This window comes from Gymnogyps californianus, chromosome Z (assembly GCF_018139145.2).
Source record: "Gymnogyps californianus isolate 813 chromosome Z, ASM1813914v2, whole genome shotgun sequence".
Classification (NCBI taxonomy): domain Eukaryota; kingdom Metazoa; phylum Chordata; class Aves; order Accipitriformes; family Cathartidae; genus Gymnogyps; species Gymnogyps californianus.
Genome location: NC_059500.1, coordinates 29,463,344 through 29,491,020, shown reverse-complemented (window position 1 = coordinate 29,491,020; position 27,677 = coordinate 29,463,344). Strand labels below are relative to the sequence as shown.

At 38.5% G+C, this 27,677-nt stretch overlaps 1 protein-coding gene across 3 annotated transcripts; it reads left to right on the top strand.

The window, feature by feature from the left end:
* The first annotated feature begins 1,063 nt into the window (after nucleotides 1–1,063).
* Nucleotides 1,064–27,129, top strand: PCGF3 (polycomb group ring finger 3). 3 transcript variants are annotated; one of them, XM_050913194.1, is made up of 9 exons: nucleotides 1,064–1,110; nucleotides 8,730–8,847; nucleotides 16,072–16,168; nucleotides 18,795–18,850; nucleotides 19,820–19,930; nucleotides 20,391–20,479; nucleotides 21,730–21,867; nucleotides 23,898–23,978; nucleotides 25,719–27,129. In XM_050913194.1, the coding sequence occupies exons 2-9, from the start codon at nucleotides 8,739–8,741 to the stop codon at nucleotides 25,764–25,766; spliced, it is 729 nt and encodes a 242-aa protein (XP_050769151.1). In that variant the 5' UTR covers nucleotides 1,064–1,110; nucleotides 8,730–8,738; the 3' UTR covers nucleotides 25,767–27,129. The 3 variants fall into 3 exon arrangements, with proteins under 3 accessions (XP_050769151.1, XP_050769152.1, XP_050769150.1); XM_050913195.1 differs by lacking the exon at nucleotides 21,730–21,867; XM_050913193.1 differs by lacking the exon at nucleotides 1,064–1,110 and having other exon boundaries at nucleotides 8,715–8,847.
* Nucleotides 27,130–27,677: the final 548 nt, after the last annotated feature.

The window sequence follows — 27,677 nt, the reverse complement described above, 5'->3', positions numbered from 1 at the left end:
TTCCAACAACAGTATCTCATGCAACTCTGCATTGCTTTCAGTTAATAGTAATTTTTTCTCTGAATGCAGTCAAAGAAGTTCACAGTGGAATTGCTAAGAGATTTTTATTTGCATTGTACTGAAGTTCTCGCCTAGTGCTATCATTAATATCTTGTTTTATCATTGTATTTATAATTCCCTTAGCAATAGAACAGTAAAATCAGTAACTACAGGCTATGCCTTTGATTTTTGGAGCAGGAAGATGGAAGTAGTAGTACTCTTTACCTGTCTCTGTAACATCTGAGTATTTCCTGTGTGAATCAACTTAAGAAAAATTGTCGTCTTCTGTCAAGTTAATCTATTCATGTGAGATTATCCTCTGGCTAAAGGTGATATCTATTCATGTGAGATTATCCTCTGGCTAAAGGTGATGCAAGGTCTTGTTTTTGTTCGTGGTTTTGTGGGGTTTTTTTTGTTTGGTTTTTGGTTTTTTTTTTAAATATAATTTTATTTTGGAAGATATCTAGAGATTCTGGAAATATGAATTATTTCCTTGAAAAAATTTTTGAGAAACTTAAGGTGCAAAGAGCAGATTACTTTCAAATATAGCTTGAAAACTGAGAATAATACTCATCTGGCTGTGGATCTCCAATCCAAAATCTTATCTTTTCTTACAGACTTATCACTACCTAGTCCATAGGTTGTGGTTCAAGGTTTCTGCTTATTTATTTGCTTATTTTCCCTGTCATTTGTGAAGATAGTGAATTTCTTTTCATTTTGCCATCACATGGTGAGAGGACTACTTGGGTTTTTGAGTAATTTTCCTTGCCTATTTGTGTCCTTTCTTAGGAGACTGTATTACATCTTTTTTTTTTTCTTCTTTTTTTCCCCCCAAGGATCTAATTCTGACAGTCTTTGCCCCTTTTCTTTTTCTTACTCAGAAGTGCCCCCACCCCGCTGTTATCTTAAATTAATATAGATACGTAGATACTTTTAGGTAAATTTAGTGACCTAAGTATTTCTTTGTGGCACCTGGATTTTGAGGAATGTTGGATGTTAACTTTCAGACTATTTTTCTGTCTTTTCAGGTCTCTGGATGGCAGACTCTGAAAAGAAATGCTGTTTTAAGAGGTATGCCTCATGTAGGCCAAAATATTCCTGATTAGTGTATATATAAATGATAAGGCCATACTTCTAAGGAGTCCCTCTGCTGATCTGCTCTGTAAGCTTGCATGAGTAATAGTTTTCAGTGCTGAAATCTCTTTGAAAGGTGAAAGCTTGTACAGAGACATTCAGGCTTGTTTTACTGGTGACACAGTTTTAGTAGAGAGATCTGTAATACACTGCTCACCTTTTTGCTTGATGATCTTAATAGAACACTGCCTTAGTGGATGAAGCAAAGCATGAACAGAACCAGTTGACCATCTGATGTGCATATTCCCTGCCAACCTCTCCTGACTGTGTGTGGGGGTTTTGTTTGTTTGCTTGGTTTTCAATTGGGAATATAGTCCAGATGCCTCTGTAATCGTCTTCACTTCCTCCTGGTGTGATGTAAGACTTACCAGACAGTGAGAGGCTGACGCCATGCCAACAGTGTGGTATAAAATACTGTCAGTTGGAACCAAGATGAAGAAATACTAATCTTTGTGCAAGTCATAATTATTGTATGTTAGCTGGATGTTTGGAATATTTTGTGTGTTTGTTTGGGGTTTCATGTGCCAGCACTTAAGGAGACTGCCTCTTCTCTCTCCGTTGTTGGTATGTTGTTTCTGAATAATTCATTGCTTTACAGCTGTTAGGAAGCAGTCTCTTTGAAATTGAATTGAATTGAATAGCTCTTCTATTATGTCTCCCATCCATTTCAGGATTCGTAAGTGGCAGATTTGAGGAAAGTAGGCTTTGTTTGTCTTTCTAAGAGAAACATTGGTCTAACCCAGTCTTTTCAGGGCTCTCGTTTTAATTTTTTTTAAACAGGATGTCTTAATTCTTTTTGAGGCGTGATACAGCTCTGATTTGTTTTGTTCTGACTCAAAAATAATTCCCAGTGTGAAGTACTAACAACTTGGGTTAAAAGTGGCTCTTCAGCTATTGACTGAGATTCTGGTGTTGCTGGGTTTTGTGCAGTGTTTACAAAGGTCCTAAAGAAAATGATGCTAAGAATAAGGGAAGATATTATTGCTATTTTCAACACACCTGTGGACAGAAATCGAGAAGATGGTGCCGCACTATTCTTGGAGGTGCACACTTGTAGGATGAGAGGCATTGCACACAAGTTGCAACACAGGACATTCCTATGAGACAGTAGGAGTACTTTTTGCCAGTGAAGGTGGTCAGACCCTGGAACAGGTTGCCCAGAGAGGCTGTGGAATCTCCATTCTTGAAGGTTTTCTGAATGCAGTAGGAATAGACCCACAGCAGCTCAATTTAAGTGGGCTTACTTTGAGTGCAAGGTGGGATTAGAGCAGTTTGGAGGTTAATTCCAATCTACATTATCCTGTGAATCTATGTGACCTGCTGAGGGGCCACTTTTTTTGTATTTTACATTTCCTGTAAAAACAGGTGAGGCTCAGGTTGGTGTGTTTTGTTGTGTGGTTTTTTTTGTTTTGTTTGTTTGGGTTTTTTTTATTTTTTTTTAAAGAAGGATCTGTAGTTGAGCAGTGTTTTGTGATTATACAACCGAGGAGTTAGAGTAACTTCTTCCTTTTCCAGCAACATGGTTTTGAGGGAGAAGGATCGTGCTTTGGCTCTAGTGTTCACTTGTTGGCTGGGTAAAGAGTGAGAAACTTTAATTTTTTTATCAAATGTCACTGTTAGGTTAGTGGATTGAGAGTCTCAGAAAGTTATCTACAAGTCTTACAGTTTATTTGAGATTGCTTGCTGTAGTAGGTTACTATTTAAGCAGGTTACTCTGTGTAGAAGGACTAATGAACCGCTGTGTCCTACAGATCTGCCTTGCTTGGCTTTGGCTTTCTAAAAACTAAATTAAGGTATGATATTTCTGTTGTCTACTAACTGCCATAGAGGTTTGATGGGAGCCGAAGGTTTGCAGTGTTCAACTGGGAAAAAGGGGCTATTAAGTTTGGAAAATGATGTTGTAAATGTTCAGATTCTGGTCTGTCCTCTGAAGTTGTCTGCTTTTATATAGGATGCTAACTTTCTTTGAGACTTTTGCTTCTGAACTTGGCTGCGATCCTGTGAAAGATTCAGAAGCTCTTGAGCATGCATCTTCTACGCAGTGGTCACATTACAAAATGAGGCAAATTCAAATAGTCTCAGTTTATTGTAGAGGTTTGCTTTTGATACTAACTGCTGTGCAGTCTAGTGAGTTTATAAAGTCTCTGTAACAAAGAAGTCTCAATTTGGAGATATGTGTTTTGTTTTGTTTTGATTTTTAAAATTTTATGCAAGAAGGCATCAGCCTAGGTGGTGCTTTGGAAAGGTAAACTTATTATCCCCTCCTATTATTACTTCAGGCTGGTGTGTGTGACTTAAACCTCAACCTAACTCTGCCAGTTTTCTTTTTAAAGCACAATTTTAGATGTTCAGCTCATGCTAACTTCATTGAGTTGATGTCTATGTGATTATGACTAGATAACAGTTGCTTGAAGTACTCAATGAGCAGCTTGAGAGAAGTCAAAACAGTAAGAAATTCAGCTTGTCTATCACATGGATAGGCGAAGGTAGTGTAATAGTGTAGTAAATTCATAGGATCATAGGATAATTCAGGTTGGAAAAGACATCAGGAGATCATGTAATCCAGCTGCTCAAAGCAGAGTAAGCTATGAGGTCAGACCAGGTTGCCCAGTGCTTTATCCAGTTGTCTGAACATTTCCATGCTCTTAAGCTGCAGGCTCGCTTGGGAATGTGTATTCAGAGATGGTTTTAGACTTTTGTTGTTTTTCTTTTTAAGGTTAGATTACTTTGGAAGTTTCTGAATTAAATTTTAGCTTTCTTTTCAACATATCACTGTTTGAGAGATGGGAAGATGAGATTTGTGGAAGATACCACCTGGAGTTCAGATCTGGAAAATTCTCATTCCCTTTTTCAAAGGAAAGGTATTAAAGGGAAACCTGGATTTGCCTAGAAAATAAAAAAATAGGTTGGTTAAAGCAAGCTGGCTAATCTTGGTGGTTCTTGGTCAAACTTCATGTTTTGGACATTGTGTAGTCTTGCTGTTTAGTTCCAGTTGGTATGAGATAACTAACACGGATTAATTGCATGTGCAGAAGGTGTTAGTAGTTGTCCTGGTTTCGGCTAGGACAGAGTTAATTTTCTTCCTAGTAGCTGGTATAGTGCTGTGTTTTGGATTTAGTAGGAAAAGAATGTTGATAACACACTGATGTTTTTAGTTGTTGCTAAGTAGTGTTTATACTAAGTCAAGGATTTTTCAGCTTCTGATGCCCAGCCAGCAAGAAGGCTGGAGGGGCACAAGAAGCTGGGAGGAGACACCATCAGGACAGCTGACCCAAACTGGCCAAAGAGCTATTCCATACCATATGACATCATGCCCAGTATATAAACTGGGGGGAGTTAACTGGGAGGGGGGATCGCGGCTCGGGAACTAACTGGGCATCGGTCAACGAGTGGTGAGCAATTGCATTGTGCACCACTTGCTTTGTATAGTTTAATTCTTTTAGTATTGCTATTGTCATATTATTATTATTATCATTATCATTGTTTTTCATTCCTTTCTGTCCTATTAAACTGTCTTTATCTCAACTCACGAGTTTTTTTTTTTTCCTGATTCTCTCCCCCATCCCAGGGGTGGGGGGGCAGTGAGCGAGCGGCTGTGTGGTGCTTAGCTGCCGGCTGGGGTTAAACCACGACAGTAGTCTAAGCAGAAGGATGTCACTTCTTCATTCAGAATTTTTCAGAGAAATCCAGCAGCTGGTAAACATGTTTTTCCTCCTTTCTTTATGTTACTACATATGGTAAAAGTAGCTCTTTGAGAGTGCTACCGAAATAGTAAAAACAGATGCTGAGGCTTCTGAAGGATACTGAGATTTTCTCAAAATAGATGTCATCTTGCTTTCATAGGAGCCCAGCAGTTAAAAAAAAAAAAAATTAACTAGGTTTTCAGTTGCTTGGTTGATAAACTCAAATAATATTTCAGCTGAAATTTGCAAGCTGATTGGAGTGATGTAAAATCTTAAATTTTTAATTAATAGATTTTTAATTCGTTACTGTACTCGTAATGTTGAAATAACAGGTAGTCTTTATAGTAATTAAGGTGGAGTTAAGATGACATAGAAATAGGGCTTGGGGACTTATTTAAGATATGCTTGTCAGCATTAATGTCTTGGAAACTTTTTGTACCTTCTGTTTGCTTCTAATGTGCAGATTTAATCTGCATTTTTTTCCCCAACAGCAGTGTACTTCAATGTATAGATGGATACTTGAAAAGTATGTTTGGTGTGGTTTTTTGGTGGGGTGACAAGAACTTGGCTGTCTTATATGATGAAAGTGACTTTTAACTTTTGTTTGGCAGTAGGCTGTAGGAACATGGGAATGTTGGGACTCCTTCCCAAGAGCAGATGTGTGGTTCAAATAGACTGGTACCCTTTTTGAGTTGATAGTAGTTAACGTATTCCAGATAGGAACATGGAAGACATCCTATATTAGCCATCTACCCACATGGAGAGTTTCTTCCTAAGTATTGTGAATGGTAGCTTAGCTTCATATTTTGTACTATAACTGTGTATCATTTTCAAATACATTAATAATGATAAGAAAGTAGTTGATGGTGAAATCTGCAATTATGTTATTTACTCTGAAGTGATACAGGGCAGGTGATGAATGTGGAATTACTTTATGTTTTTAATTTGTTGCTGTTATTAATGAGTTTAATTTCTTATATAAGGCTGTAATGTTAGTCCTTCTGTTTCTTCTTTATATATGTCAGTAGTTTTGCTAATTTTTTTTTCCTTCCTCTTTCCCTCTAGGAAGCAATTCAAGTTTTCTTCAAAGTCTGAGTCTTTAAGTATGTTGTCTAACTGAACTGACATCTTGGTAATAGCCATTTTGTTGCTAGCTCCTCCCTTCCTTTCTAAATAGATATGAACTGGTCTGGCTTTTATTTATTTATTATTTTTAATAAGGCCACCTATTGTTACGGGTTAACTGTTTTGAAAAATGAGAGCCATTCCAATTTTCTTCTTTTTCCTGAGACTAGAGGACACAGGTCTCAATTGCACAAGATGCAGGCTAAAGTCGAGTCTGATGCTGACAGCTTGCTTACAGACCTTAAAAGTTACATTGCTTATTGGAGATTCAAGCTGTGTTGAAGCTACCATGTCTGGGCCTCTGCATATGCAGAGAAGAGATCATTCTCTTGTTTTAGCAGCTGCAAGATAGCAGTGTGGATCAGGCCTTCTGGAGAAATCTCCTACTGTTGGTTTTGTCTTTGTTTGAAACTGAGGTGTATAATGTGCTGGAAAAACCTGTTCCTATTCTGTTGCTTCTTCCAATAGTTCCCAGTTCTGTTCTTTAAATGTCTAATGACAGGGTATGTCATTCTTGAAAGGTGTATAAAACTTTCATAAGGTTGATTTGACAGGCTTGCTCTGGATATTCTAGAAGATGTGTATTTTTCCATTGCCAAAAAGTGTATGATTTTGTTTCCCATTCAGTCAGTGAAGTGTGTGTTATCTTTGCTATCCTCTTTTTCTGGCACAATGTGCTTTATTACCATTTTGTAGTGTTTTTATCTTCCTTATTGTATGGTTCATTCATTGTTCTCATACCTCATCTGAACTGGGTTTTGTTTGTTGCAGGTTTTTTTTCTAGTGGCAGTGCTTGTCTCTACTGTAGTGGGGAAAAATTGTCATGCTTTTTCTAGAATAAATAATTTGTTCGCTTCAGTCTTCCCCATAATATCTTTGGCTCTTCTGCCATGTTAGTCTTTGGATTCAGTCTGTGGTGATCCTGAACACCTTTTTCTGAATCCTGCCTAGGCAAATAACTAGAGTTGTATTGATACTGCCTTTTTAAGTATCCTTGTAGCTTAATTTCTCTTTTGCCTGTCATGAATTATGTTTTCCAATGTGCTGACTTTCTATTTAACTGGTGGTTTTAAGCCATCTCCTGAACTCTTCTTAAAGAGTGACATTGAATAGCTCTTCCCCTGCGCCATAGAAATGTATTTACTTCATGCAGTAGCTTCTTTAACTGGAGACCTCATGCACTAACTTCCAAGGGTTTAATATGTGGCTGGTTTTCAGTTGGTTAGAAATCTATAAAATACAATTTAGAAAAGTAATTCAGTTTCCTAGCGTAGATTCTGACCTATCTTGTGTACTGCAAAATGAAGTTGCACGTTCTTTTGTAATGGCTAGTCACTAGCTTAATTAAGAAGTTTCAAATACCATAAAATAAGTTTGATTTTTGTGTCGCTTCTTCTTAGCCATGAGAACCGGAAGTCTTCCTAGTCATTTTTGTATCGGACAATGCAGATTTTAATGCATGTTGGATGTGCTTTTGCATAGGTTAAACTACTTTTTCAGTGCTGGTATGGTTCAGATTAGTGTCAAAGTTTGCGTTTTGATGGTTCTTTTTGCTTAGTACCACTTCACTAAACATAGAAAAAGAATATGACAAATTAAATTAAAGATCAGACAACCTTGTTAAGATATTTCTATGTGAAATTTGGGGAACATGTGTCACCATTCAAATTCTGAAATGTATTCCAAACTAAGCTAGATGAAAACTAGTATTTGTAAGCCAGGGACAGTAAAGTCACTTTAATGGAAAACAGTGTAATTTGGTGACTTCTGCAGTGCGGGAACCAAATTTAATGGGTTGTAAGCCAGTTTAGCTGGCTCTGTTAATTAACTTGAATGCTGTCAACTTATGGTAACCGTAAAATTTTCTTTTCAATATATTTTGAAAAATAAAATATAGCTGTATTTAAAAGGTAATGGTTTGTTTGTTAAGGCATGAGCTTTGTATGGTGTTTTCTCTAAAAGCAACTGGAGTTGCTGCAAAAAACATTAAATGAGCTGTTTCATTTTTAATTTCTGATTTTTCTTTCTTTTCATGGTGGTTACGCCATCCCTTGCTCTGAAGAGAGAAAAACTTTCTAGTTCAAGTTTCTTAGTACAACAAACTGCAGCTCTGCCAATGAGACTATTTTAGTTTGGAACGTGTTCTTTAATTAACTTGAGTTTAAATAAAATGGAATTTCAGAAGGTTTACTTTTCAGCTCCATTATTGAGACACAGCTTCAAAAATATGCTTTAACCATACTGGCACAAGGCAAACACTTAAAAGTGTGGTTAAACCTACTATGCCAAATCAGACCTAGTTATTTTGACTTTTCAATTATCAGAATGCTTTCAATTCTCAAATTGCTTTGAGGATTTTGTCTCTCCAAATTTTTGTGATTTCCCCCCCCCCGTTACTAGACTGAATGTGATGACTTAGATCACTAGAATAGTAGGGTTTCACCTGAAATCCAAGTCCCTTGGTTGGTAAAGGAACTTATTAATAGCATCCTAGAAAGACTGTTTTCTATGCTATTGAAATTTTGACTGGCAAAATAGTGTGGGTTTTACATTGTTTCACTTCTGTGAAGTCCTTTAAAAGTTAGTGCTATCATTGTGCGTGTCTGTGTGCACGCACATATACAGTATATGAGAGCCTAAAGCTGTATAAACATATCTTTAGGGTTAATTCTAGTTAATCATTTATTCCCAAATAACTTTTACATGATCACTACAGCTATGTTACTTTATGATATGTCTTTTCTGCAGACACCAAAGATGCTAACAAGAAAGATTAAGCTTTGGGACATTAATGCCCATATAACCTGTCGTCTGTGCAATGGATACCTGATTGATGCTACTACTGTAACAGAATGCTTACATACTTGTAAGTAGAAGTATAATTAAGTTAAAGAAATTGTTTTCGGGTTTTTTTTAACTTGATGTGCAACATGTTTTAATGGTTTTCAGTTGAAATTAAAAAATCTAGTGTGCATCAGCCAAAATAATGCGTGCTTTACTAGACACTGCTTTTTTAACAAATTATTTGCTTTTTTAACAAAGCAAATGAAGAGAACATTAAAGCTGCACTGCACAAACTTGAAGCCATATGCAATTAGTGGTAATGTATGCATTCAAGAATACAGTCTGTCTTCCTGCTAAAGGAATGTGGAATGCCTAGTTCTCTCTTTGTGACAGTTGACATAGCATATGTTCTCCACCTGGAGCCTTCCAAATGTCTCTTGCTCTACTGTTCCTCTGCAGAAAGCAGCCATATTGTATTGTACCCTAGAAATAAGCTTTTGTTCCATAATATTGTGATGAGGTGGTAGTTTGTTGTTATGTTACTTTGTGAATTTCTAGTTTCACATCAGTGAAGTATGCCCTAGTAGCTTGCAAAGCCTTGAGCTTCAAGAAAACTGAAGCTGTAAGTCCATCCCAGCATCTTTGTTGTTGACATCGTGGGATAGGGGTGCTAGGGTTTGCAATATTCTGATGGAAACCTTGCAAATTAGCACAGTTCCAACGAAAGATCTGGAAAGATTCCTTCTGAGGAGAAGCACCCTTATAGTCCAAAGTGGTAACTCCAAAACTATTTGCTGTCTTGAATCTGTTCTGATCCTCAGTTTCCTTTGCCAAGGTAGGTATCAGCTGAGGAATTAACCTTCAGTCCAGAAGGCCTGCTGTAGTGACATTAAATATCCTCTGTAGCAGCCACATCGATGGCTTTACACCTTACATTACAGGGTTTTACCAAAAGTATTTTTTCTAGCTGTGTCTTCAGAATGCCTGCAATTTACCAACATGTCCTTGTCACCCAGGAGCTTGCATTTGTCCAGTTTTATCTGCTCAGAGCTTAGAATATAATTTGTTTTGTTTATATGCACCTGTATTAGTCTATTAAATAGTATTTGCCATGCAACTTCAAACATCCCATGTTTTTAAATGCTTCTGTCACAGTATTTTACTCTTATTCTGATAAAGCTAGTATGTTGGTTGAGTAGCTTAATGACTCATAGTCCTAAATGTTCTTGGAAGGGAATTATTTGGTGGCAGTGGATTCATCTCCACAAAATGAAAGTTTCAGTGGACTTATTCTTCACCTAAAATGTCTTACAAAGGGGAAATACAATGCTCGTGATTTGGCAGAGATTACATTTTCCATTGTATTTAATTTAGAAGTTCTGTTCATCAGCTTTGAGTTCATTGTTCTTGTCACGCTTCCATGTCATTTTGGTTATTCTCATGTCCCTTCTGCATCTGTTTCACATGCTAATTTCCATAGTGTTCTTTTGGGAGCTTAGAGATCCTTAAGCTAGACTTCTGCTTAGTTTTGCCCCAAATTCTTTACGGCTGCTATTAACAAGATTATATACAAAAGCAGTATTATAACAAGTGAACATGGCTGGCAGAGCTAGAGGGTCATTTTTCATTGTTCTTTTGGGGAAAAAAAAAAACCAAACCACCCAAACCCACAAAAACCTCTCAACTGACATCATCTACACCATTTCTTACATTTTTCTTATGGAGAAAATTTTTAGATTAATCCACAGTGCTACAGTGCTTGCTTCAAAAGCCATTGCATTGCAAAGCCTTGCTTCAAATGCTCATTGCTAGCTTGTGTTTCTTCTTTTTTCTTTTTTTTTTCTTTTTTCTTCCTTGTGGCTTATTTTGGCTTATTTTTGTTTATATATAAACAGCCTTATTTTGGCTGTTTATATTTTCAGACTACTACTTCAGTGTGTGTCCTGTAGAATTACAGTTTTCTGAGAAGAGGCACACAGCCCTGTCTGTTTAAAAAACTTTGTACATGTTGGCATCGTTTGTATTGTGTATGTTAATGCTAATAACTAATGCTAATATGTTCCTGGAAAAGCATCCTTGCAAAATCTACCCTAAAAGTGCCCTGTCTGTTGAGATAGTGAATTCTATGCTGAATTATACTACCTTGAAATTTTCTTTCTGTTTCTACTCAGGACTGCACAGTTTTCTTATCTTTTTTGTTTTTCTATAATTTCCTGTCCTTCAGACATTCAGAGACTCTTCAGTAGTAAATGTAGTGCTTGAGTCCTTTGGTGAGATTAATTTGGAGGACCAGGACCAGTTCTTTGGAGGGACAGGGCCAACTTCTGTAAAACAGAATTCAGGGGAAAACAAGCTTTTATGCTCCTGTTCCTACTTGTTTCTCTGCTATATCTTTAGTTTGTTGGTGACAGGCAGGCCTATAAGTCAGTAAATAAAAGCTGCATTAGTAGTAACTCAGTGTTAAGTCTTTCCTAGTTTACATCTGTTTCTTGGTTAGAATTCTAGGTTAGCAGATATATGCAAGTGTGTTGGGTTTGCGTGGCGGGGGTTTGTATAGCGGTAGAGGGGCTACAGGGGTGGCTCCTGTCAGAAGCTGCTAGAAGCTTCCCCGGATCCAAGTCGGACCCACCGCTGGCCAAGGCCACCATCAGCACTGGTGGTAGCATCTCTGTGATAGCATATTTAAGAAGGGGAAAGACTGCTAAATTGGAGCTGTGGTGAAGAGAGGAGTGGGTGTGAGAGAAGCAACCATGCAGACACCGAGGTCAGTGAAGAAGGAGAGGGAGGAGGTGCGCCGGAGCAGAGATTCCCCTGCAGCCCATGGTGAGACGGCAGGCTGTGCCCCTGCAGCCCAGGGAGGTTAACGGTGGAGCAGAGATTCCCCTGCAGCCCGTGGAGGACCCCACGCCGGAGCAGGTGGCTGGGCCTGGAGAAGGCCGTGACTCCATGGGAAAGCCCACGCTGGAGCAGTTCATGGAGGACTTCAGCCTGTGGAATGGATTCGTGTTGGAAAAGCTCATGGAGGGCTGACCCCTGTGGGAGGGACCCCATGCTGGAGCAGGGGAAGAGTGTGAGGAGTCCTCCCCCTGAGGCAGAAACAGCGTGTGATGAACTGATTGCAATCCCCATTCCCCATCCCCCTGTGCTGCCTGAGGGGGAGAGGAGGTAGAAGAATCGGGAGCAAAGCTGAGCCCAGGAAGAAGGGAGGGTTGAGGGGAAGGTGTGTTTTTAAGATATGGTTCTATTTCTCATTATCCTACTCTGATTTGATTGGTAACAAATTAAATTGATTTATTTTTCCCTAAATCGAGTCTGGTTTTTGCCTGTGACCATAAGTGATGAGTGATCCCTCCCTGTCCTTGTCTTGACCCAGGAGCTTTTTGTTGTATTTTCTCCTCCCCATCCTGCCGGGGGCGGGGGGGGGGGGGGGGGGGGGGCGGGGCGGGGCGGGGCGGGGGGATAAGGAGTGAGTGAGCAGCTGCGTGGTGCTTTGTTGCTGGCTACGCCTAAACCACGACAGCAGGTCTTGTTAAACTTTTACGTTTGTAATTTGAGTTTCATTAGTGTTTACGTGTGAAAGCTGTCCTCGTATGTTATGAAAGGGAAAGCCTCATATGTTATGAAAGGTATTGTTTTGTGGGTTCATGAGGATGATGAAAGACCAACTGTATTTCATGAACTAGATAGAGAAATTTAAAAAGTCAAGAGGAATGAAACTATTTTTTAAAAAAAAAGTGAGTGAGGATTAACCTTGCCTGTTCCTTTTCTAAAGAAAGTTCTCTGGTATGTTTATGTGTACTGTAAAAGTAACCAGAAAATGTACAGCTCAGTTCAGGTGTACAATCAGTGCCCAAGTATCTGGGTAAACGGAGATTGAAGACTTTGGAAATCCTAGGTAATGGAAAAACTCTAGTAATACTATTGTTTCAGACCCTAGAATGGTTCCCATATTGGCTGTCCCATATCCCTAGGACTTCCAGTTTCAGGAGAGTTTATTAATGCCAACTTGACCCTGTGAAAAGAAAACCAATCTAGATGACTGCAGCACCCTCCATAAGCTACTAGTTGCATTTATTTGGATGCTGTGCTTAGACTAATAAACCTGCCAGAACCTGAGCCAACTTGTGATGAGTTCAGTTTAGGAGGAGTTAGTGTATACTTAGTCCAAGCTGGAAGATGTACTGAAATGAGAAGTTGTTTTAGAAGGTGTCATAGAATCATAGAATGGTTTGGGTTGGAAGGGACCTTTAAAGGTCATCTAGTCCAACCCCCCTGCCATAAGCAGGGACATCTTCAACTAGATCAGGTTGCTCAGAGCCCCGTCCAACCTGACCTGGAATGTTTCCAGGGATGGGGCATCTACCACCTCTCTGGGCAACCTGTTCCAGTGTTTCACCACCCTCATCATAAAAAATTTCTTCCTTATATCTGGTCTAAAGCTACCCTCTTTTAGTTTAAAACCATTACCCCTTGTCCTATTGTTACAGGCCCTACTAAAAAGTCTGTTCCCGTCTTTCTTGTAAGTCCCCTTTAAGTTTTGAAAGGCCACAATAAGGTCTCCCCAGAGCCTTCTCTTCTCCAGACCAAACAACCCCAAGTATCTCAGCCTTTCCTCATAGGAGAGGTGTTCCATCCCTCTGATAATTTTTGTGGCTTTCCTCTGGACCTGCTCCAACAGGTCCATGTCCTTCTTGTACTGGGGACTCCAGAGCTGGATGCAGTACTCCAGGTGGGGTCTCATGAGAGCAGAGTAGAGGGGCAGAATCACCTCCCTCGACCTGCTTGCCATGCTTGTTTTTATGCAGCCCAGGATACAGTTGGCTTTCTGGGCTGCAGGTGCATGTTGCAGGTGCACGTTGCAGGCTCATGCCCAGTTTTTCATCCACCATTACCCCCAAGTCCTTCTCCACAGGGCTGCCCTCAATCCCTTCACCCCCCAGCCTGTATTGATACCAGAGGTTGCCCTGACCCAGGTGCAGGACCTTGCACTTGGCCTTGTTAAACCTCATGAGGTTCACATGGGTCCACTTCTTGAGCTTGTCCAGGTCCCTCTGAATGGCATCCTGTCCCTCAGGCATGTCAACCACACCACTCAGCTTGGTGTCATCTGCAAACCTGCTGAGAGTGCACTCGATCATGTCAGCGATGAAGATATTAAATAGTAGTGGTCCCAGTACGGACCCTTGAGGGACACCACTTGTTACTGGTTTCCATGTGGGCGTTGAGCCATTGACTCTTTGGACATGGCTGCCCAGCCAATTCCTTATCCATCTAACATGCCATCCATCAAATCTATATTGCTCCAATTTAGAGGTAAGAATGTTGTGTGGGACTGTACCAAAAGATTTACAGAAGTCCAGGTAGATGACATCTGTAGCTCTTCCCTGGTCCACTGATGCAGTCAGTATAGAAGGCCATCAGATTAGTCAGGCACGATTTGCCCTTGGTGAAGCCATGTTGGCTGTCTCGGATCACCTCCCTGTCCTCTATGTGACTTAGTATGGCTTCTAGGAGGCTCTGGTCTATGATCTTCCCAGGCACAGAGGTAAGGATGACAGCTCGGTAGTTCCCAAGATCCTCCCTTTCTACCCTTCTTAAAAAAGGGTGGGATGGTTCCCTTTTTCCAGTCACTGGGGACTTCACTTGTCTGCCATACTATCATGGAGAGTGTCTTAGCAACTACATCAGCTAATTCCCTCAGGACTCTGGGATGCATCTCGTCAGGTCACATAGACTTAGTATGTTCAGGTTCCTCAGGTGGTCACGAACCTGATCTCCTCTTACAGTGGGAGGGACTTTGCTCCCCCAGTCCCTGCCGAGTGGTGTGGGAAGAGAGGTTGCCAGTGAAGACTGAGGCAAAGAAGTTGTTGAGTACCTCAGCCTTCTCATCCGTTGTTACCAGTTCGCCAGTCGTGTTCATCGGGGGGGTACACGTTGTTTGACCTTCCCTTTCTGGCTGACATACCTATAGAAGCCCTTCTTATTATTCTTTGTGTCCCTTGCCAAGTTGAGCTCCAGCTGCGCCTTTGCCTTCCTGACCCCATCCCTACACAACTGGGCAACGTCCCTGTACTCTTCCCAGGATACCTGTCCTGCTTCCACTGTCAGGTTCTGCTTTCATTGACTTGGTAGGACTGGGGTTTGGCTTCACTTCTGCAAATGGATCCCCTGCTCTGGCACTCCACTGGAACAGACTGCTGTGTGAGGTCTGTGCTTGGTGTGCAAAGCCATGAGGCTTGGTCTAACTTCTACCAGCAACAGTACTGTCATCTTAAATGTCTGAATACAATGCAGAATGCAAACTTACTATGCTTCATGTGCTACTGCATAATTTTTTTGGTATTAACGGGTGTTTGTTTAATTATACTGTCATCTTGTCTGAGAGGTAGATGGCACTATAGTTACAGAAATTCTTTCATTTTATGTGATAAGAAGGAGTGCATTAATGCCAATTACATGAACTGCTGCTGTTTAAGAAAAAGCTATTTGCCCCCCCCTTTTTTTTTTCCCTACAATTTTGAGTTGTAACTTCAAGTGAGTCAGAATATTGTGTAGTAGTGTATATTATGAGTACTGCTTCTGGAGGCGGAGGGTGGGGAAAGTGTAAATAGTTTACTTTGAATGAGATACAGATAATTGTGTGTATGCATATGGAAACAGTTCCAAAAGCATGCAGCTTTATAATTAATGACTGCTTTAGCGACTTCTACCAGGACATTTTACAAATACTGAAGGTCTGTGCCCATGTAATTTTTTTTCTGGTGGAAGTAGTGTACTCTGTGAAAGTTAGAAATAAAATAGCACCTGGATATCCACTTTTTGAAGTTTTCTGTTCTTTTAAAAACTATCCAACTTTGGAATAATTATTTTGTTGGGTTCATTGCCATTGTACACTTTACTTCTGTATGTGGCCATGGTTAAAGCAAATAGGCTTAGTATCTTAATGGCGTACAGTTCCTATAATATCATCTGTGCAAGCTGAATGTTGCAAGGAATACGACGTTGACCTGCTAGAAACTGCTGTTCTAGTAAATTCTGGAGTGTGATTGTGTGTTGTATGTTTTATGAGGAGGACTCTGGCTAGGTACAGATGCCTTAATTCTAGTGCATCACTTCCCTGTATCAAGAACATTAATGAATGATATTGGAAACTGTATTCTGCATAATTAGACATCATGCTTACATCATGTAAAAAATGAACTTTGTAAATTTCAGTGAGGTGCATTTCTGTGACTGTATAAAAACAAACTTTTTTTTCATTATGCTTCTTTTATTTCTTTTTAATTACGAATGTCCTTGTTATCAGTCTGTAGAAGCTGCCTAGTGAAATATTTGGAGGAAAACAACACCTGTCCGACCTGTAGAATTGTTATACATCAGAGCCACCCGTTACAGTATATTGGGTAAGTATGAAAACAAATGTGCAACTAGCTTCACTCTAGACTGTTTCAGCCTGTTTAATACAGCACAGCTTTTTCCTAAATTTTCTTACTTGCTTATCAGCATATTAAACATTTAAAAGGAAGTTTGAAGGTGATTGAGGACATACGGGATCAAACTTTGCTATGAATTTGCAACTCCTTGACATCTGTTAGCTTCTTCCAGACTTAAAAGCAAGCAGTTTACTGTTTAATTTCTGTGTGAGTTTTAATGGGATTTAGTAATTCCTCATGTTGTATGCTTGGGTTGTAGAAGTTGCAGAAATGAAACATTTGTAGAAATTACACTTTTATAAAATCCTCAGAATAATTAGTCTCAGTTGAACAGTGCTTTTCAGTGTCTGACAGAGTAATAAGAGAAATAATTGTCAGCTTTATTATTGAGTTAATCTTTCAAAGATCTGTTTATTTCATAGGAACAGGTAAAAATACAGCAGCAAAAATACTAGACGAGTGGCTTTAATCTCTAGAATGGAACAATCTTGTCCTTCATTCTATTTTGATCCCTACACAGAGTGCTCTCACTTTCTGACCTAATACAAATGCGGTCTTGTTCATCGGTTTCCCTTTTTTTTTACTAAGTATTTTGGGGTTTTTTGTTTTGTTTTGTTTTCAGAGATGACATTCCCTTTCTCTTCCTTCAGTGCTTTCCTTTCATTTTACTGAACTGTAGTAACTTTTGCTGATGAAAATCCATTGTGACAGCATGTTTGCACTAGCTGTTGCATATCAAGTAGTGTTTTGCCTTACCTTTATAAAGAGTTTGCTTTCATTTGTGGCAGTTTTAAATGTGCCTTTCTCAGTTCTGTAACAACTTCTGAAGCAATGCTTATAGAAAACGAGTCTGATTTCTCTTCGCTTGTACAGAAAACTCTTGATGTTCTATACATGCTTACATTGCTCAAGCTGATCCTGATTCAGGAGCCTGAAACTAGTTATGCTATAACTGTGTTTGAAGAATAATAGTGTACACTGATAATGTGTTATATGATACACTGATAACACCCTATATGAGTGTATGCTTTGAAGGGACAAGTAGATGCCAATGGGCAAGAACGAATAAATGACACTTAAGACAGCATGTTTGTCTTCTGTAAAGCTACAGGAATACACCAGTGCCTTGGTTCAGAAGCTTGTTTTCTGTGCCGAAAGGGGCCAGGAAACAACATCAAATTGAGAACAGCTACAAAGGAACTTGCTACTTGGTTTTGGTCATTGAATACACTTCAAAGGAAGTATTTTGCCTGAACTAGTTATAAAATACTGCCCCTTCATGACTGAAACGGCCTTTGCCCAGCCTACTTTCGGATATATATATTTTTTTTTAATAAAGAATGGACAGTCAGGAGTTTCACAATATGTCTTAGAATGTAGATTTGCACTCCTGTTCATCTCCCTTTATCTGGAAAATAGGTAACCCAAATGTGTCTCCTATTTCACATTGCTGAATGCTGTTAAATTCTCACCTCTAATCTAATAGTGATGGCTGATTTACTCGTTTATGCTAAAATATTTTTGGAGATGTTCCTGCAATCCATATGTGACACTTGAAAATCCCAGCCTGTGTAAATTGGATTGCTACTGGTTGAAATGACATGAATTTAGAATTAATGATATTTTGATTCTTCTTGTAGTGCTACTTACAAGACTGTAATGGTTGATTGTAAATCTCTTGATTTGTCACCATTTCTGTACTTGTTCACTGGTCTCCAATGCTGTGAAGTGCTCATGTCAGGTGATGAGAAGCCTGAGACTACTCTTGTAAGCCTCTTCTATTTAAGTCAGATTCAGGATTTGGTATTGCATGCTCTATTGGGGTAATGACCTTGCAGCAGCTGAGACAGACACTTGAAATGTTTCTGATTTTCTTTATCAATTGAAATTTAGGGTAATATTTTGTTTCTTTCAGACAGTGACTTATTTTAGACTGAAACAGAATTTTTTCTAGGTAAGCTGTGAATTAAAGTTTAGACTCTTAACCGGTCCTGCTGCTCCAGTTCCAGTGGGATTATTACCTTTCTTTTATTTGAGCCACACTAGCTCCGAAGCCTGTGTAGGTACATAATGTTGCTTACAGTTAAAATGTTGGCTTTTAAGAACAAAGTAAAATTTTATTGTTGTGGTCTTTTTCTGTGAACTGTTTTCTTGCATTTTTGGAGAAGCATAGTAAAGATAAATATGTCCTCTAGAAATGTGAGAGATGAGTCTGTAAGGGGTAAGAAACAGACTATGCTTGATTCTTTTGTAATAAAAATGAGTTTACCTCAAAGTTATCAGAGAATTTTGAGATTTAGTGACATACTTGCCTTGATGCAGGAGGCCATGTTCCATGCGGCATCATCCTCCACATGTCCAAGACTATTCTTCCTCAAACTTCTATTGGCTTTCTGTCTTAGCCTGTACTTTTTCATAACTTGTTTCATGTTACTGTCCTCTCTTGTTTGATATAAATACTGATTTGAGAATCGAAATTCTTCTTAGGTGAATTTAGAGATTTCACATCAATTTAATACTGGAATTTTTTTAAGAGAAGTGTTTTGAATCAAGATGGTTGACTTAAACTTTTGATTTTGTTTTTTTTTCTTGCTAGTCATGACAGAACAATGCAAGATATCGTTTACAAACTTGTGCCAGGCCTCCAAGAAGGTAAGTTGTGGTAAGACCTTTTTTAGAGGTCATTTTGCACATACTTGTTAACACTTAAAAAAAAAAAAAAAAAAAAGTTTCAGGTGATGAAAATGGAGGAGGGGAACTGAAGAAAAATAAAATGGAAAACCGTATGCCTTCATTTGTGTCATTTCTAGTGGTTAGTTTACATTCATACCTGTACTAGCAGCAAATGGGGGTGAGGGTAGTGGGAGGAAAGATGGGATATTTCTTCGAAAACTAGTATTATGTAAAGCAGAATAGTAGTTCAACTTTTGAATGTTGGCACACTGTAACTCTCATTTGTTCTTGTTAAACTGTGCTTAAACCTGTTGTGCCAGCTTTCTAGAATTCTCAGAGGTAGAACGTAATGCAGAACAGCTTTTAGTTTCAGTGAAGTTTCTGCTACTGTGAGAGTCCTTTCTTAGCAGGTAACTTTCAGTTTGTTTTCATGAGACTGGATCTGTTCAACTACAGAAGTACTTTATAGTAACTGCTCAGTAATTTTTTGTCTTAATGTATGTTACAACTTTCATTTAAATAGAGTATTTTAATCCACGTAAGCTGCAAAACCAGAACATTCTCAAACATCAATAAGATTAAATTGAGTATTTAAAAATTATTTCTGGCATATGGAAATCAGAACTATAAATAAAAACTCAAAAACAATGGTTTGACTGAAATATTGTGGGAGGGATTCAAAATAAGGTATAGTATTTTAAATACTATCTTATTCTAATAGGAATGCTATAATAGTAGCTATACAGATGACTTCATAGTGTTCTAACTCAGAAAAATAAGATGAGGTATGACTCGATACAATAGCAGAGATAGAGGAGTAGTAAATACTGACAATGCCACTACTTGTTTGCAAGCCTGTTTCACTTAAGAGGGAAGGGATTTGGAATAACTTCGTAAATATTGCATTAGAACTTTATTACAGGGATTAATATTTACAATTTTAAACAGCGGAAATGAAAAAGCAAAGGGAGTTTTATCACAAACTGGGCATGGAAGTTCCAGGGGACATCAAAGGGGAGACATGTTCTACAAAACAGCACCTAGATTCCCATCGAAATGGTAAATGATCCTTTATTTATTCTGTCTTGGGCAGGTGATGGCTAGTAAATTGATCAACAGACCTGTGGGAGGAATGTGCCTAGTTGGTTTATTACAATCACAATTGTTTTATAGCACTGTACAATACAGTGAGCATAGGATTGTTGCTTTGTCCCTTGTTTGTGCACAGAATCTTTCTTTTTAGCTGGTCACGGCATATAACTCTTGGTGAAGGAGATCTCCATAGTAGTGCCTGCATTGGGGATTCTGTGAAATTGCCCAGCTTCTGGGCTGCAAGCAGTTGAACTGAAGGTTGTGCTCTATATGTATTCCTCTCTTTCATGCATGGGGCTGTTGGCAGCTAGTGTAGGGAAAATCAGAGTTTATTCTGTATTGCAGTCCTGAACTATGCTGTTTTAATCATATTAGCATTACAAACTGCTGCTGAGTGTTATCCCATATATCTGGTTTCTTATCTAAGGTGAAACTAAAACAGATGAAAATTCAAACAAAGAAACTTCAGAGGAAAAACAGGAAGAAGATAATGACTACCACCGAAGTGATGAACAGGTGAGCTCATAGGGCGTGTTTTAGTTTTATCTTGTATTTTAGCTTTAGTGCTTTGGTAAGCTAACAGAGAAGAAAAATAACTGTTTCAAGCTACTTTTTCTGTCCTCTCATACAAACAAGATGCAGTGTTGCCGAATGCGTTTGTGTAAGCATGAGTTTCATCTTTGGGTTTTGGCAGGAATGGAGAATACATTAAAGACATTTGCATTAAGATTTGATAGTTCTGACTGTTTATGAGTTTCCTAAGTATTTATTTGCTTTCAAAACAAATTCAGGTTATTTGGCCCCCCTTCTGAAGGAGTGTATCCCACTGTTATTGTGATACATTGAGCTGAATTGCATATCAATAATTACAAATGAAACCTTTTGCACTTTTACTAACTTGCTATTTGTTTTGTTTTCAACCTGTAATACTAAGACAGTGTTAGCCCTATACCATAAAAATAGTATGAAAGCCAGGAAGTTCACCATTAAGTTTTAAACACAAAGCATGTTTGAACAAGCCATCCCTTTTATGTTTTCCTGTTGTGTGTGTCCAGAATAAATTAAACTTGGATTAATTTTCTTTTCAATTATGATGTAAGGGAACTGTCAAAGGATTGCACCTAGTACTAGATCCTCTTAGTGCATAAAGTAAATCATCACAAAGGGCTTAGACTAAGTAATATATAGCTGGATGAGAAAAGAAGTGAGAATTGAAGCATAGAAATTAGAGAATTGAAGCATAGAAATTAGAGAGACCTTTTGGGGGATAATCTTTATAATTTTAAAAATTTGTTATGTCATTTGTATCCATTCTTTTAAAACTTTAAATTCTTTTTTAAACATGTTAAAAATCTGTTTTAAACTGCATTTAGCAGTTGCATTAAAAGCAAGAAGTTACGTTAGAAGCAATCATTAAAAATTGGCAATGGTATTCTTACTGTTTATCTTACTATAGCTTTTGGCATAGGGTCCTCTTGAGATACTGGCAGCCTGTGAGTTCAGACTGGAGCAGCCTTGTTCCAACATCAAAAATTATTTCTTGAACTTCTTTGTCTAGATCTGTTTTGGTTGCAGTAGTGCTTATCACTAAACTGACAAGATGTTAGAAATTTTTTTTTAATAGGACTACAGGCATTTCAGTTTAAGGAATACTAGTACTGCACTTTTTCATTTTGTTGAATTAATAAAACCTTCATATGGAATACATAATGAGGACTGCAGAAAATTGTTCCAGCCCACCCTGACTGTTTTGCTTTTTCCTGAAGGTAAGCATCTGCTTGGAATGCAATAGCAGCAAATTGCGTGGATTGAAACGAAAATGGATTCGTTGCTCAGCACAAGCAACAGTCTTGCATCTAAAGAAGTTCATTGCCAAAAAACTTAACCTTTCTTCTTTTAATGAGGTAATATTTTAATTTTTTAAAATGATTTTGCAGATATAAAAACCTTACGAAAAGTGTGGGATTGTTCCTTTGCAAAGGAATGTCTTTTAGCCTGATTTTATTTTCAGAAAACAGAAGCATACACCATTTCTTTAATTATATGTTAAGTAGCCATTTTCTTGTCCTTTCCTGGGTCTATACAGGACTTGCCACTTAGTTTGCAGTGCATCTTTTCATGTCCATATATAAATAGTTGAGCTAAAATGCTTGGTTATGTGCTTCCATGTGTGTTGAAATGGACTCTGGCAAGGTGCTTTGTTTGACAGCTTGTAGTCAGGTATACCCCACTCTGTCAGAGATTTCACACTCAGTGCAGGGGACAGGCAGTAACAAACACATTAACACTACTGAAGCCCAGCTTAAGAGAATGCACCAAAAATATTTTGTTGCTTTCTATGCTCTCAGTGAAGCTCAACCTGAAGTTGCTGCCTGCCACGACCAGAGTGTTATCAGATACCTACTTTTCCCTTCCTTTGCAGGGAATACTTGGAATCATGGGAAGAATTTATGGTGAAAGGTACAGAAAGAAAGGCAATTCTTTGCACTTCTCCTGGTTCAGATTTGAAGTTAACAGCAGCGAACCTATGAATGCAGCCTCTGTTTACTGCTTTGCTGGGCCTTGGTCACAGTCTCTAGACATCTCAATTGACTCAGCTTGACATTTTCCAACCCCACATTATGTCACTGATTCACTGAATTTCATTAAGACTTTTCATTCAAATCAAATCATCTGCTCTCCAGTCCGATGTGTCAACACCTTTCTGCTCAAACTTTTCAACAGCCAATTTGCACCTGTATCAGTCTTCCTTCCTAGCTTCTGTACGCTTCAAACCAACACTGTGTCTTATGGTTGGATTATGTCCCCAAACTCTGCTAGTCTTCCTGAAACAAAACGGTATCTCCTGTCTTGTCCTCAGCTGGCTTGGAAGTGGTTGACTCCTGTCTGTGGCCCAACAGTAGCAGCAACATAGCTACCATCACTGTTCAAAAGGGGATGTTATTTTGTGTGTGTCTGTTTAAGCCCTCCATTCCACTGTGCCAGTCTGTGATTTAACAACCTGCTTGGCTTTTACTGAAGGAACAAACTTTCAGGAGTACTGTTTATTCATTTGCTATCCCTCCCTACCTTCTTAAAAAGTGCATAAATTGTGGTGTAATCGGTGTACCAGTACCAAGGAACAGGTACACAGTAGAAGCATTTAAGCTTATGGGCACTTGGTTGGTTGCTATAGACTACAGCAGATTTGAGTTATTGCCAATTAGATAAGCCATGTAAGTGGACTGCATGCACATTTAGGCCTTTCTGGGCTGTGTGGTAAAGCGTTGTTAATATAAGCTACCTTGGTGGAACTTACTGTTTTCATCCATGTTCCCTGTTTTAGTTCATGTTCAGCTGATTAGTAGTCATATGAGCCCCATGTTTTTATGTTTATATCGTCACTGTTTCTAATATCAAGATCTTTCAACACTGAGCTAGAAAAGTAAAAATAGCTATTAGGTATCTGCAAAAAACCCATAAATATAGTATATGAGGGAGGTGGCGGACAGTATTTTTAAAAAATGTATCCTTGTAGCAGAAAGCCACCTTGCTGGTGTTGGTAAAAAACTTTCATACTATGTTAAATAACAGAGCTGTCTTTGAGACTTGTGAACTCTGTCTCCTTGATCATTTTATTGTACCTTTTTTAAAAGCGTGTAAAGCTTTTGTGAAAGGGCATTAGGACTACTCGGGAAGCTAAATCAAACAGTTAAGTCCAGTTCACACAATGTTTCCTTGGTGTGCACAGACATGGTCTTTCAGCACTTTATGTTGAGAAAAGACGTTCTCTTTTCTGTCCTGGTACTATTTTTGTCTGCAGAGCAACTGCAAGATGAACGGTTCCAGTGTCTTCAGAGAAGAAAAATCTTGTCAAACATTGGTAGTATTATCTGAAATGTGTTGTTTCATGTACTGCGTCCCAATGAATTAACTGTTGTCTTTGTTTTGTCAGCTGGACATATTATGCAATGAAGAGATTCTTGGCAAGGACCACACGCTCAAGTTTGTAGTTGTTACTAGATGGAGATTTAAGGTATGACACAGTGGTTCCAATTAAATCATGAAGTGGCCAAATAAAATGTTTATAAAATAGGCATCATTTGGAACTATACTGCAGTAACTGCAAACTTGATAAAAAGATACTTTAATTTTGTTTCCAAGAAAATGAAGGAAAGGGGAATTAAGTATTAATTGCAAGGGAAAAGGGAACACTGCGTGAACTGTCAAATTGTTATCAAGTCTGGCAAAGGAAGTGGAAGCCACAAGAAAGTATTATTTTTAGCTATTTCAGGTAAAACTGGTTTTCATCCACGTAGGTGGGGAAATTGATTGTGATGCAGAAAAGGCAGAAATTTTCAACACCATTCTCTTCTGTAGCTCAGGAAGGCTGTTTTACTTCTAAAGGAGAGGCAGTAATTTCAATGCTTGTCTGCCTTAGTTAAGGAAAATTCTAGCAGCATTTAGTAGGCATAAACAAGGCTGGTTAAAAATGTTTGAGTACATCTTTGACTTACTTATTGTGGTTTCTTTAAACAACTTCCTTGAAACTAAATAGTAAACAGTGGGGCATTCATTATGAGTATTAGTTATCGCATTAATAATGGCAGCTCAAGTGAAATGGGTGTAAGTATGAATTGCAAAATTGAACACTTAGGAGGCAAGTCACACCTACAGAGTCAGTGTTATGTGTATTTGGGCATATTTGAACTAGGAGTTAGTATTCATAATGGACAAGCAACACAGTCCAAGCTTACAGTGTCTGCTGAGGTAGAACCACTTGGTGGCTTTGGATGCATATCTAGAAGAGGTGCAGGTGGGAGTAGGGAAGCGTTTTTCTGTCTTTGTATAGAAAAATAATTGACTTGCGTAAGAGTCACAGGATAGAAGTCAATGGTCAGTCTTTGACATGCAGAGAGTTCATGAGTGGAATCCTACTGGAATCTGTTTCATATGATGTTCCTGAATGACCTGGAAAGGAATTTGAGTAGTGCAATAACAGTGCATTGACAACATTGTGGTTATTTAGGATAGTGAAGACAGATTGATGACAAAGGATTGAAGCAAGCCAGTTCTGGGTGATAGGTGATTAATGAGCACCTTAAATTCAATGTAGGTAAATATAAAAGGATACAAAGCAAATGTTAGGGATTTGGGGGGGGGCGGGGGGGGAAGAGAACCAAACAAGAGCATCAAATTGATGTGCATCTGTACAAGTCTAATATTCACCTTTATCATGGAAATCTATGCAATTGTGAGTCACACGGAAAAGGGAACTGTAAACTGCATTCTCAAGTGAAAGAGGTGGGGGATGTAAAACGGAACAAGAGGAAGCAATTCTTTGTGAGACACAGAACTCCTCGGTGCAGGATGTTGTGGATGTTAGAAGTTTACTTATTCATAAAAAAGCGATGGATACATTCACAGAAGAGGAATCAAGTGAGCGCTGTTAAATATGAAGTACCACATGCTCTTATGCTACTTTCTAGACATCTGCATTTCTCCCTTACTGGGAATGGGTTTTCCAAGTTAAACAGACCTGGTAGAACTGATCTTAAGGTGATCAGCTCCTGAGACAAAAGGGAAAGGATTCTTCATCTCTTGTTTGAGCTCCACAGATGAAATTGCATCTTGTCTTTATCTTGGTGAAATTTTGACAAGTCAGATAGCTGCTCTGATAGTTCATTTAAGTTTTAGTTATGAAACAAGTTTTGCCTACTTGAAAAGATTAGTTCTGGTTTTGTTTCTTAACTTATCTGATATTTCTGTCTTGCAGAAAGCACCTCTACTGCTACATTACAGACCCAAAATGGACTTGCTGTAAGAGAACTTTATTGTCCTTCTGGACAGAGGTTTTTGCAGAGACTATCATCTGGCACCTTCTTAGTGCATCACTAATCACATGACACAAACCAGCCGAATAATTTTGGAAGACTGTAGGGCTTTCATAGCGGACTGTGCTTCTGAATATTTCTTCTAGGGATGTGTTACCTAGATTTCTGGACAGAAAATATTTATACCTTTTTTGTACGGAAGAAAGAAGTCGCAACTCAACAAGACACTACCAGCACTAAGTTTACAGATACTGAAAACACTTCACAGTTCCATGTAGCTCAGCCTGATTTTCTCTTACAGTTACACAGAAATAAGTTAGAATGTTGTGGGGTGATTTAAAAATGTTGCTTTTGACACCAAGTTGCATTTAGTTACTTTTCACATTCTGAATCTTTAAAAACTATATTTTTGCAAAGTGTTATTGTCTTATATAGTATGCCTGATTGCATTGGCTTTATTCAAGTTATTCCGTAGAGCATTGAACATACCTAATGATATAGTGACTGGTGATAATTTATTATGCTGCATTGAAAACTTCTGAAAATCTGGGAAACCAATAAGTTTGTCATTTTTGCCCAGTTATTGCTCTCCCTCACTTGTGTTTTAGTAAAGTTTTGATACTCCCTTATGCATGTTGATTTGGTAAGATTAATAGAAATAATTTCAGTTGATTTTAATGTGCCCTGATATTTGCTGTGGCATAAATTGCACCACATAATGACAAATACTCAAAAGTGCTAGATTTGTGAACTTTTAAAAAAATAAACATTTCTTATGTAGTTGTGGCTTGCAGAAATCAGTTTTTAATTTAGAGAGAATTTGCTCTCACTAGCTGTTGAAACACTGACTCTTGGGCAACTTTGGGTGATATTGCACAGTTTCCATTTCACTGATTAAAAATTCGTCAGATCAGTATCAGCAGCTGTATATTTCCTTTACCTGTTTTCTTATGAAACCATAGCATTTTCTTTACCGCAATTCCTAGCTGTCTTAGGGGGGGAGGGCAGACAAGATTATTTTAGCACCTTCTGGCCTTAACTGATAATTTTGCTTGCATCAGCCATAATGGATGCAAGGTAATACACATGCATGTATGTATGTGTGCATACATCTATACACACATATAACTATATAAGTTATAGAATACACCCTCAATAGCACTTAGCAGGGTTCACTGCACTTTTTGTAAGGCTTTTTGAAATAGTTGGCTTTTTAAAAACAGTAGTTGAAAGTGATTTCTGCAAGCTGTATACAGTATAGCTTATAGTATGATTGTGAGAGTATTTGTCTGGCACAGGTGTCAAGTCACTGAAAACAGGCTATGCCATATTATTGGCAGCTGGAAATAGTTAACCTTCTAATTTTTGGAAGAGTTTTCCAGTCAGCTGAAAATGCTAGTTGCTATTCCTGTTATTAAACCCTGTTATTTTTTGATAAATTGTCTTTGGAAAAGAAAATAAGTTTGCCTGTAACTGCCCTGCTTCCTCTAGCACTGCTCCTTCCCCTCTTCTGCTAGAAAATATTACTTGTTACTTGATAACAGGAAGCTGATACTGCAAGAGGTTTATCCAAGCATTTTAAATCCTCTTCCTCTTCTTGAGTTTTCAGAGCACCACATTCCTCAGCATGTGTCCCATAACTTCCTTCTTTGGAGTCTTCAGTTCTCCTTTCTCAGCTCTGCTGCTGCAGAAGGGATGCTTCAACTTGTGTTTACCTTTGAAAACAGGGTTCCTCATTTTTAATTACAGTCACAGATGTGAATGGGAAGGAAATCAAAAAGTATGTGAGCAGAGAATGAAAGGGAGCCTACTGAACTGTGGAGATGGAAAGGAGAGCCACACAAAGGCCAAAAAGTGCTGCTGTCCTTGCAGATGAGGGTGTAGGATGGCTGCATTTGAAT